This window comes from Gadus morhua, chromosome 19 (genome assembly GCF_902167405.1).
Source record: "Gadus morhua chromosome 19, gadMor3.0, whole genome shotgun sequence".
Taxonomy (NCBI): domain Eukaryota; kingdom Metazoa; phylum Chordata; class Actinopteri; order Gadiformes; family Gadidae; genus Gadus; species Gadus morhua.
This window is the reverse complement of record NC_044066.1, coordinates 6,442,039-6,453,468: the sequence shown is the minus strand read 5'-3', so window position 1 is coordinate 6,453,468 and position 11,430 is coordinate 6,442,039. Positions and strand designations below refer to the sequence as shown.

Genomic DNA, 11,430 nt, shown 5'->3' with positions numbered 1-11,430 from the left:
CATGTGGAACGGTAGAGAAGCTTTACACATTAAATCTTCATAGAATAAAATATATGACATGTCACACTAAGTCACAGATGACGGGCCTGAGCCAATAATTAATCACTGCAAAGATTTCTAAAGAAGGGATGGTTATTGTTGTACAGTTCTAATATTCTTCGGGCAAATTTCTGGGCCAGGAGTGGTGGGGTCAGATTTATTTTCTGCGTAATGGGAGTCTTCCGTCTTTGTTATTGTGCTGGCGTCATCACACAGCTCCAGGAAGACGCGCGTCACACACGCCCCACAGCTCATGGTTGCACTGCACTGGTTTGCACGACCGCTCTTCCGAACATAGTTTATACAGTTCCTCCCGGTTTGGTTTGTTGCACGCAGCGTTGCGCACGTCTGCATGTGCGCCCGGGAAAATAGTGTGTTGCGTTGACGGTCTCTCTTATGCAAAACAGTCAGTCATCAGACACCATGTCGGACGCTTCTTCCACTTCGTCCACAGATAACCACGGAGACGCGGGACTAAACGGTAAATAGAGACATCGCTTTTTACTGTAAAAGTCTGCCATTTGTTGTGTTTGTTGGTGGATGTGTCCGAGTACACGTTGGTGAATTTATGGAGGTTTATAACAAGTAATTCACAATTAAAAGTCTCTCATCAGGTTGGGTTTTTCAATGAAGGGTTCGGAGGGAGGAGCAGGAACGCAATGTTCCGCTCGTGTATTGACAGCCGCTCGGCCAATAGCGTTTGAGTAAGTGTCCTTTCCGTTTGACTGATGAGCGAAAAAGCCAATCGGTGATCCTTGTCGTTATATGGAGGCGGGCTAAAGATGTTGTCAACAAGGAGCGAGATTTATGTGAAAAACTGGTGAATAAAAATAGCTAAATATGGCCACTCTTATAGTGCGTTAAAATGTAGGAAAACAAAAAAAATAGGGCTTTGGAAACGAAGTTATTGATTCTAATTGTGTATTTTGTCTATAGGTAATTATGATTTGTATGCATACTGTCGGCCAACGTGTCGAGCCTCAGCAATTTTAGTAAATGTTTTGTTAATTTGTTTAAGATAAGCCAACGGTTGATATTCATCAAAGAGAGGAGAGACAGACGAATGTCCTTAATTGCATTAAAACAACATGAAACAAAAGGCCTACGCTTGTGGTTTAATGGTCCAGTGTGGGGAGTGTAGGGATCCTCTAGCGGTCAGGTTGCAGATTGCAACCAACTAAATCTCCCCTTTTGCCACCTGGCTTGTAATGTGGAATGTGCCAGCAGATACTTTATATTTAGTTATTCAGTTTGTAGAACTATAGGTCGTAGCTTACATTCTCCCATCTCTGCAGAGATCGATGCTAATGTCCAGGTCCAAGAGAGCTTTAGGCTTATAGGACACTTATTTATAAAGACACGTGTGTGTATGTGGGGAACTCCGTCTGGGGAGCAGTTGATGTCCACGTCCAAGAGAGGGATTAGCTTCTAGGACACATGGATATGACGCCATGTGTTTGTCGACACGTGGAGCTCTGTCTGTACGGCAGTGTCCTTGTCACAGAGAGGGATCCTAGGACACTTAAAGAATAACGCCTGTGTGTGTGTGTGTGTGTGTGTGTGTGTGTGTGTGTGTGTGTGTGTGTGTGTGTGTGTGTGTGTGTGTGTGTGTGTGTGTGTGTGTGTGTGTGTGTGTGTGACCGACTGAAAGGTGTATTAAGCTGCTGGTCAGAAGTTGATTTTAATGTCTGCGTACGAGAGGGTTAAGCTTTTTGATTACATAGTATCATCAATGACAGTACCAAAAACTGTTTTTCGGTTCTGGGCTACCATAGAACCATGGCTGTGCAACATGGCGGCCTCCATGGAAGAGGACCCAACACCCATGTAGATATTTAGGGCTCTAACTAGGGTAACAAGAACTCAACAATTTTTTTATTTTCATGGGAACACTAATTGAAACAGACTTATGAAGGTTATATTCCATTTCTGCCCCAAGTCCCTTCCATTAGATGCCAATCAATTCTACTTGTTGGATCTTTAAATAACTTTTTTCTCCCTTTCTATTATCTCTCTCTGTCTCGATTGATCACTCAATCTTAGTTTATTTAGCCATGGTCCTGATGAAACCCGTGCTAATTTCTGGGGTGGCTGACATTTAGTTTGCACTCGCGCACGTTGTGTCAAGTCCTGCGTTAACCTTTTTCTGTCCTCACCAATCAGCTCAGCTCATCGCAGGTCGCCGTCAGACTGGGCCTGGCCTGCAGGGTGACCTTTAGGCACAGCTCAGGGCAGAGGCCAGCAGATCAGGTCGGGAAGATGAGTGGGGGGGGGGAGGGGGGGGGGGGTCAAGGAAGGGAAGAAAAGGCTGAGACAAGGGACCCGAGACAGGGACCGGAGGTATGTCATCCCAGTCTGCTGGATCTTCAAGCCATGTTTTTTTTTTGCATATTCTGCCATGCTCTGAGCTGTACAATGGATCGCTGCTACGACCCGGTGCAATGATGGACAGCACACTCACAGCAGACGTTATCATGTTGCTGTTGTTTGCTAGTGGAGAATAAACACTGAACACAGCAAATAGTGTCAGGTGGGCATTGAACCTGGTCTCATTGTTATTGAGAGCAGAACAAGCATGAACTTTATTGTTAATCACTCATTTAGCCCATCACCCAAGCCACGCTCCCTCACACCAATTATATTTATAGGGGACTTTGATGTGTTGGTCAACTTGTGTCCTGGGACTGAGTACACACTTTTATTTTCTTGTAAACCAACAACAGACACCCAACTATTGACATGATACTCTGGGGGCTGCTTTCAGGGGGGGTTGGGGTTGTGTTTGACCACAACATGGGAGGGACAGTGTCATGACTATTTCTGGAGACAGTTTTGAGTTGAACAGGATTTAAGGAGGTGAGGAAACGCGGGTCAGGTTCTTGTCAGGCCAAATTAATTTAAATGCTCCAGTGGTGTGCAGGGATTTCAATACACACACACAAACACACACACACACACACACACACACACACACACACACACACACACACACTGGCTATCAATAGATATTACATGACGTGTTTGTTCACCTACATGTCGATAGATGACTGATAAGGATTTGAACTCGATTTTAAGTCAATCTTGTTTCAAAAGCCAATGACTCACTAATAAATGAGTGTTATACATACTCTCACACACACACACACACACACACACACACACACACACACACACACACACACACACACACACACACACACACACACACACACACACACACACACACACACACACACGCACACGCGCTGTGTGTGTACATCAAAATCCCTGCAGACCAATTGAGTATTTCAATGAATTTAACCTTGTGTAATCAAACACCCAGCCCGCCTCTCAGCACCTCCTAAAGACCTCTGTACCGTTTTCTCAGTTGTCAAGTCAGTGTCCCCCCCAAGTTGTGGTGAAACACGACCACAACATCTCCCAAAGGGAGCCCTCAATGTCAATCGTCAAGTCAATAGCTTTTGTGTCGGTGTTGGTTTACAAGGAAACACAGGTGTGTACAGAGGCCAGCACTCTGATGGAAAATCCTATGTGGTTTAATCAGGTAAGCTTGGGTTCCTTCAGGCTGGGTTATCTGGCCACACCATCTGTTAACTGGTGTTACCTAGTTCCACTTAGTTTACCTTTTCCCTGGGGTGGACCGGTCTAAAGGACGTCCTTATCTATACCAGAAAAGTCCCGTGAGTCAGCATATCCCTCACATGATTTACGGACCAATGCATTATGGGGAGGGGGAGAAACAGTTTACAAGAGAAACAAGAGTCTGCCTTGTGTAGGAAAAGTGTTACATAAATAAATAAATAAAAGGCTTTGTGAACTCACTCTGCCAGAGAGAAGACTGGTGTATGCATACATTTATAGGTTAATTGTAAATAATAATCTATTGTGTGCGTTTTTGCATTCAGAAGTATTTTCTGTCCTTGACGCAATATCTAATATATAAATTGCCACAACAGCACACATGTTGACCCCGAATGTTAAAGCCTTGCATCCAAGTCCCCAGTAAATATATGTGGACTGAAGAGGGCTTTGCTTTAACTTTTATGCTAAGGCCTAAACCAAAACAATCCTAGTCTCTGTGTTTAGACTTCAGGGGATCAAACTAGAGACTGTGTGTGTGTGTGTGTGTGTGTGTGTGTGTGTGTGTGTGTGTGTGTGTGTGTGTGTGTCCTTCTGTCTGTCTCGAGCAGCTGATAACCGCTCTGTGGCCGGAACGTTCGGCCCGCTCGGCGTCATGGCAACGTGTTCGGAGCTGGCGAGGCGGGAACAATAGGTTGTCAACACACGGCAACCTGGCTCAAGGCCTGGCATGTTAACTAATCCAGCATGAGGGCGATCTGCTGAGTCGTGTGTGTGTGTGTGTGTGTGTGTGTGTGTGTGTGTGTGTGTGTGTGTGTGTGTGTGTGTGTGTGTGTGTGTGTGTGTGTGTGTGTGTGTGTGTGTGTGTGTGTGTGTGTGTGTGTGTGTGTGTTCTTACGTACAGGGTTACTAGGAGTTACTATCCAGGGTTTGGGCGTGGGTCACTGACCCCCCCCCCCCCCCCTGACTAAACAACAGTGCTGCCCACCACTTAAAGGTTGCCAGGCCACCTCACATGAACCGGGTGTTTATTTAGCACCGTAGGGTCATGTGGCCCGCCTTGCACGCTGCTGCTTTCCAAACACCTATGGCGGAACACAGGCAAAATTCTCCTTTTTTTTCAATGAATGAGATGTTATGTTCGGGTCTTACATTTCAGAAATACGTGCCCTGCCCTCTTTCGCCTGCCCTGTGTTACATTTCCAAACGGCCTGAGACGTGGTCTGCGCTCCGTGCCCTGGGTCACGTACCCACGGGGCGGGAGGTCTGCTCAGCCAAAGAAACCCCGGGGCTCGGAGGAGGGCTCTGCCCTCCTGTAAATAACACACAGGGAAGGCTTCAGGCTCAGCGATCCGGAGCCCTGGCTCACTGCTGCTCTTGAACGCTTTGTAGAGGATTACATCGGGGTGTTGTGTTTGGTTCAACGCGGTGGTTATGTATGGTGAGCTTCATGTGCAGAGGCAAAGGTCAACCATAAGTACAAAAAACACAGCAGGCCTAGGTGTAGGGGGCTCACGCAGTAGTGAACTAGTCCTTCACTTACCACTAGTTTCACCAACTAGTCAAACAGTTGATCACTAACCACTAGTTTCACCAACTAGTCAAACAGTTGATCACTTACCACTAGTTTCACCAACTAGTCAACTAGTTGATTACTAACCACTAGTTTCATCACTTAGTCAATTTGTTGATTACTTGCCACTAGTTTTACCAACTAGTCAATTACTTACCACGATTTTCATCAACTAGACAACTAGTCGTGGACAACATAATTTATCAAATAAATGATAGAGAATGTATCATTCTCTATCATTGATATTGGAGAATGTCAGCAAGTAACATGTTATGACCAACACACTGGATTTAGAGCGAGTTTAAACCTATAAAGTGCTGTTGTTGTTCATTGTTCAAGTGTTTAATACTTGTGACGTTACCAATCGTGCTCAATATAAAATGCTAGGCTAATGTTTATGTGTCTGTTATGTCTGTCGTCACGGCAACCCAGCTGCCAGTGAAGCCAATGCCCTGGGTGGCCGGACGCTCCATGAGGTTAAAAACTCCTGAGCAGGACACCCAACCCTTACTGCTCCCGACGAGCTTGCTGTCGCCCTGTATGGCTGACACTGCCGTCGGTGTGTGAACGTCTGTTTAAAGGGGCTAATGTTAGCCAATAATTGTAAAAGCGCTTACAGTGACCACTGGGTAGAAAAATGCTATATAAATGCGGTCAATTTACATTAACTAATTTTTAATAACCAATTGATTATTGTGTGACATTTCACAGTAGAGTGCTTGAACCTTCTGTGTCTCCCTCTCTGTCTTCCTTAAATAACGACTAGACGACTAATGCCAAAACTTGGCAACTAGTAAAGGCCAGTAGACATGAAACGTATCGTCCTTTTATTAAGAGCACACTTTTTAATGTTCTGAATCTGAATTAAAAGTAATGTGCATGAACCAGGCAGAAGGCTGTAAAAAACCTAATAAAACGCAATCCCCCAAAGAGACTAGCATCCTGCCTTGAGGACTTGGTGGTGTACCAGGGCTGAGTGTCTCTCTGTCCTTCCCCCAGGTTCCTGGGTGGAGCTGGAGATGAACAGGGGGTTGACCAGCCTCAGACAGTCGTCCCCTGAGGGCCCCCAGGCCTCAGGGCCCCTACTGCCCCTCCTGCCCCTCCTGCCCCTCCTGCCTCAGGTGGAGGAAGAGGAGGCCATGGTGGGGGGCCTGGAGCACGTGCCCTCCTCCTCCTCCATCCACAACGGAGACATGGAGAAGATCCTGCTGGACGCGCAGCACGAGTCCAGCCGCAGTAACTCCTCCTGTGATAGGTGAGGGGAGAGGTTCTTCTTTATTCTGATTGGTCCAAGGGATACATCGAGATGTCTGTACATCAGAGCTTACCTGAACTTACCCAGATTGAGATGAATGTTGTTTGATTTCAAATTCATCATTTGCAAGTCAAGCAGGGGAGTTTGCTAGGTTAGCATTTGCTTTCCGTTAGCTGATTCCATGGACTTGCAGAGCCACAGTAGCCTATTCATGTTAGGGGATATGCTTTGAATGTCTTTCCAAGGATTTCAAATATGTGTTGATGAGTCGCTTATTCAAAACGAGTGCCAACAAAACCATAACGAGATTGTAACTACTAGTTAGACTCTGTGGTTGCAACAAGATCGGTGTTTAGAAATGTGAGCAAAGGCAGATTTCCCCTATTATAAGGTTTACTAACAGCCTGGAGAGTTAAGCTAATTATCTAGAATTACACATTAGTGCCTCCCTGGTGTTTAAATAAACTGCTACACTGTTATACTTTTTCTTCCCCAAAACAGAGCTAAACAGGACTGTCTCTGAGCCGTGAATTAGTGTTAAGGCCTAAAATTAGCTGGTAACATTTGAGTGGGTAGTTTCAGCAGAAAAAACAACTCTATCTCTATAAATGCCTCTAATCTTCTCAATAGTTATCCAATGCCAATTCCCACAGCACTTAAATATTCCTAGGAAGAACCCTGTGTTGGCAGGAATCGCCTACAAAGGATAAAAGCTCTTGAACCTTCAGTTGACACAAAAAAATCCACATGGCTAAAGGCATATGGCTAATTACTGGAATTAAGTAAACAGCAGTTATTCTAACCTATAAATGTCTGCTGTATAAAAGCAAATACTAGTAGGGTTTAATTTAGCCCTGTTTCCTGTAAACTCAAGCAACAGATAGCATCACACTCATATCATCATATAACACAGCTTATTAGCTAACAGTGACCGTCAGCTGTTGATGACTCACCTGCAGATGCTCATTTAGACTCTGACGACACTCAATAGGCTGACCACACTCTAAACTCATACCACTGGGACCTGACACAGCCCAGGTTACTGCAAGTTCACTTCCATAGTTTACTATATGACTGATGTCACCCAGCAACACTTTACTTTTGCTGGGTGACAATTCCACAGTTACCAGTGCTTCACCATAGGGGGTGCTTTTCCTGCTGTTTTATGTACTTGTTTGGTTGCTCTTTGAAAACATTCAAACTGTAAAATCTTAATAAATTAAAAATGGATAAATAATCTACCGAACACATCAGACTGCTAGATTAAATGCATGCAGGGACTGTATCATGTAGTTTCATTGGCATGTTCTTTTATGTCTTGTATTGATATTTCACTTGCGTACTATAAATGCATTTGTAACTGCATCAATAAGGATTCAATGCTAAATATTGTGGATATATATCATAGATATATATAAATTAACAATATTTTTAGGTTCATTCACAATAATAATCTCTGGTGCTGGTGAAACCCACGTTTGCATATGGTCTAAGGTTTAGTTTTAGCTGCCATGTTAAACCTTATTAACAGTTCATTGACTGGTGGCAGGACGTCCTCTGAACAATGACCTAGATTTGGGTGTAGTTTGTGTCTAACTGGTTCAGTGGGGTTGGTTCGTTTTCCTTGCAGTGTTTGTGTAAAGGATAAGTTGTTTGTTTCTTTAACTGTTGGTTGCTCTGTTCAGCCCCCCCAGGCCACACACCCCTCAGGACGAAGGCCAGATCATCTTCGATGTGGACGTTACCAGCCACAGAGGCAGCCAAGTGAGTGTCTCTGTCTCTCTCTCTCTCTCTCTCTCTCTCTCTCTCTCTCTCTCTCTCTCTCTCTCTCTCTCTCTCTCTCTCTCTCTCTCTCTCTCTCTCTCTCTCTCTCTCTCTCTCTCTCTCTCTCTCTCTCTCTCTCTCTCTCTCTCTCTCTCTCTCTCTCTCTCTCTCTCTCTCTCTCTCTCTCTCTCTCTCTCTCTCTCTGATGTTGGCTATTTTCTCTGTGGGGAAAATAATAGTAATTAGTAATAATAAAATAGATGATTTATTATGATTATAATAACAAACTGCTTTTGTGTGTTCCACACGAGTGGAAGTACAAAGCTATTATTAGATGTGTTGTTATTGGGATTCTGGACACGTTGAGCTATGGTAATCCAGTTCTGAGGAAACTGCACGCACTCAACACAAACACCCAAACCTTTGAGACATAGCCCCGGCCAATTCACTGTGTGTGTGTGTGTGTGTGTGTGTGTGTGTGTGTGTGTGTGTGTGTGTGTGTGTGTGTGTGTGTGTGTGTGTGTGTGTGTGTGTGTGTGTGTGTGTGTGTGTGTGTGTGTGTCCATAATGTCCTAGATAAGGCAGGGGACGTCTTGATACATTCCTGCCTGTTGTATATGATTGTTTGTAAGAGGAGGCTGGTTATAATGAGAGCGACTTCCTGGTTACGTTTGTTGTTATGACTTTTTGTCTGTAAATGTGTGTGTAGTCAGAAGAAGAGGTGGTGGATAAGGAGAGAGACATGGACATCCTGATGAAGGACACAGACTGGGTCGCTGATTGGTCGAGTCGACCAGAAAACATTCCTCCAAAGTAAGAGTCTGATTACTGGCCTTGCTGCACTTGAAATATCATGACTGATGGACAGACTAACGGATATACCATTCATCCATTTAGTCAATTTACCTTTGAAAATATGATCTTATAATCTATTAGTTAATCCAATATGCCACTAAAGGCTTCATTTCAAGAATGTACTAACGATTTTTAATGGGAAAGCAAGGAACGACATCCTACATTTACCTAAAGTAATTTTGCCTGCACACTTAAGTAACTTAAAAGTGAGACTGAGCGCAATCAAACCATTCAATCTTTATCAGAGTGACTCCCCGTTTTACTGAATCATCCAAAAGGCAACTGGCAAGGATTATTTTTAGATGACACTCTAACCCTGAGGCATTTACTTTAAAGAAAACATTACAAAATACTCTTTAGCAATAACTGTACAAACCGCGCGGTGTTTAACGCTTTTCGGATTATTCCGACAGGGAGTTCAACTTCCGTCACCCACGGCGAGCAGGAACGCTCAGCATGAGGAACACCGGGGCGATGAAGAAGGGAGGCCTTTTCTCTTCTGAGTTCCTCAAAGTGTTCATCCCTTCTCTGCTAATATCTCACATCCTGGCACTCGGATTGGGGTAAGAATAGCCAATCCAAGATTTTTCTTGTTATTGGTTTGTTTTATTCTGGAGAACATTTCCGTCTCAGATGTTTGTTTATGGAGTAAATAGCTGATGTAACAAAGTTGAATGGTGCAGGTTTAATATTACATATATTATTATTCATATACAAGTTTAGGAGAAAAGCAAGAACCATTGCCTGTTTGATGGTTGATGTCCTCTCTCCTCCCCTCTCTAGGGTGTACATTGGGAAGCGGCTCACCACAACGGCCACCAGCTCCTTCTAGGAACACCTGATCTGGAAGGGGGGGGGCTCTGTGGAGGAGGACGAGGTCATGACCTCTCCCTCTCCCCTTCCTCCTAGCTCTCTTCCTTGACTCTCTCTCTCTCTCTCTCTCTCTCTCTCTCTCTCTCTCTCTCTCTCTCTCTCTCTCTCTCTCTCTCTCTCTCTCTCTCTCTCTCTCTCTCTCTCTCTCTCTCTCTCTCTCTCTCTCTCTCTCTCTCTCTCTCTCTCTCTCTCTCTCTCTCTCTCTCTCTCCTTGTGTAGATACCCTTCCCATCTCAACCCCTCACTCGCCCATTTTGTATACGGTTTTGATGGAATGACGATTACCGAGGTCATACTTTTCTCTCTCTTTCTTGTGTCGTTTGTTTTCATGGGCACGATATTACAACAACTAAAACCTAGTTCTACTTCTACTCCTCCTCTTCTTTTACTTTTTTCTTTCTACTGCTGTTAATACACGTGTTGATGAGCTGTAGATGGAGCACGGAAGAGTCAACCATTAAAGGGAATCAGAGGGAGAAGCAAGAGGATTTAGGACTTGTGCCAACACTCAATCAAACCAAGCAATCGGACAGGAGGATGACAGAGAGCCTACTTTTGAAGGCGGCCATTTTGTTTAGCGATTACGCGGTCGCTTTCAGAGGTTATCGTTATTATCAGCTTTTTATCTATTATTTTTTTCCACAGCCTTGTGGAATCCAAGCTATTGAGATTTTAAGTTATAGCAGCCACAGTCCACCTATAGCTTTGCCTTGCACTGGAGATTTTATTTAAATTAATTTATCCTGCCGGAAAACATTCTGTATTACTGTACTGCACCACTATGAAGAGTATTCCGTTCAATCTCCGAATGAGGGTCCCCGTTACAAATAACGGTCATTTAGAGCTGTATTTTGAGGAGGTTGTGTTCCCTCTTGGTGTGAAACCGTACAATGTGTTTTGTTGGGGTGCCAATATTGCGATGTCCACAAACCTTTCTGTTCTTCGGCAGTTCTTGTGAGTTGATGCTGATGCCATTCCCGTGAAACGATGCTGTAGGTGTCTGTACCATGTCCTAGTGATTTCCCTTTTTTCTTGGTACAAACTGGGCTTTTCACCCACCCTCATCCTTTACCTACCATTAGCTTGTCTGCCCTCAAGTAATACTTGTGATTTTCTTTCCCCCTCTGAGGGAATTTAATTTAATTGTACCTGTATTCTGCTATACCTAATAGTATACTCATGTTTCTCTCTTTTGGTTTTGCTTGGAAGTGAAATGGCGAAGTTGAAAGTGTTTTCAAAACATCAGATTTTCTTAAATTCAGATGTTTGGAGTGATTATATAAAAAAGTTATAATATAAAAAATACATTTCACTAAAGGAAATTAGTTATAAATATTTAATCTTTTTTAAAGCTGATTCCAATAACTTATCTTATAAAACCTAGACATTTGGTCATGAAATATTGATATCTTTTAATATTCTTCCAAAAATGAGCTGGAACAGACAGATAAAAGTTATACTGTCCCGGCGGCATTCTGAACGGAAAAAGGAT

At 43.8% G+C, this 11,430-nt stretch overlaps 1 protein-coding gene across 1 annotated transcript; it reads left to right on the top strand.

Annotated features, from left to right (window-relative positions):
• Positions 1-240: 240 nt before the first annotated feature.
• bnip3lb (BCL2 interacting protein 3 like b) lies at positions 241-10,041 on the top strand. The gene is made up of 6 exons (XM_030341375.1): positions 241-520; positions 6,191-6,446; positions 8,132-8,210; positions 8,920-9,023; positions 9,479-9,628; positions 9,849-10,041. The coding sequence occupies exons 1-6, from the start codon at positions 436-438 to the stop codon at positions 9,895-9,897; spliced, it is 723 nt and encodes a 240-aa protein (XP_030197235.1). The 5' UTR covers positions 241-435; the 3' UTR covers positions 9,898-10,041.
• The last annotated feature ends 1,389 nt before the right edge of the window (positions 10,042-11,430 follow it).

Bases quoted from the DNA above. Each gene is read 5' to 3' on its own strand.
- bnip3lb (XM_030341375.1), top strand. From the start codon at position 436: ATGCAAAACAGTCAGTCATCAGACACCATGTCGGACGCTTCTTCCACT. The intron at 8,211-8,919 runs GTGAGTGTCTCT...ATGTGTGTGTAG, and splicing joins CCAGCCACAGAGGCAGCCAA to TCAGAAGAAGAGGTGGTGGA. The intron at 9,629-9,848 runs GTAAGAATAGCC...TCCCCTCTCTAG, and splicing joins ATCCTGGCACTCGGATTGGG to GGTGTACATTGGGAAGCGGC.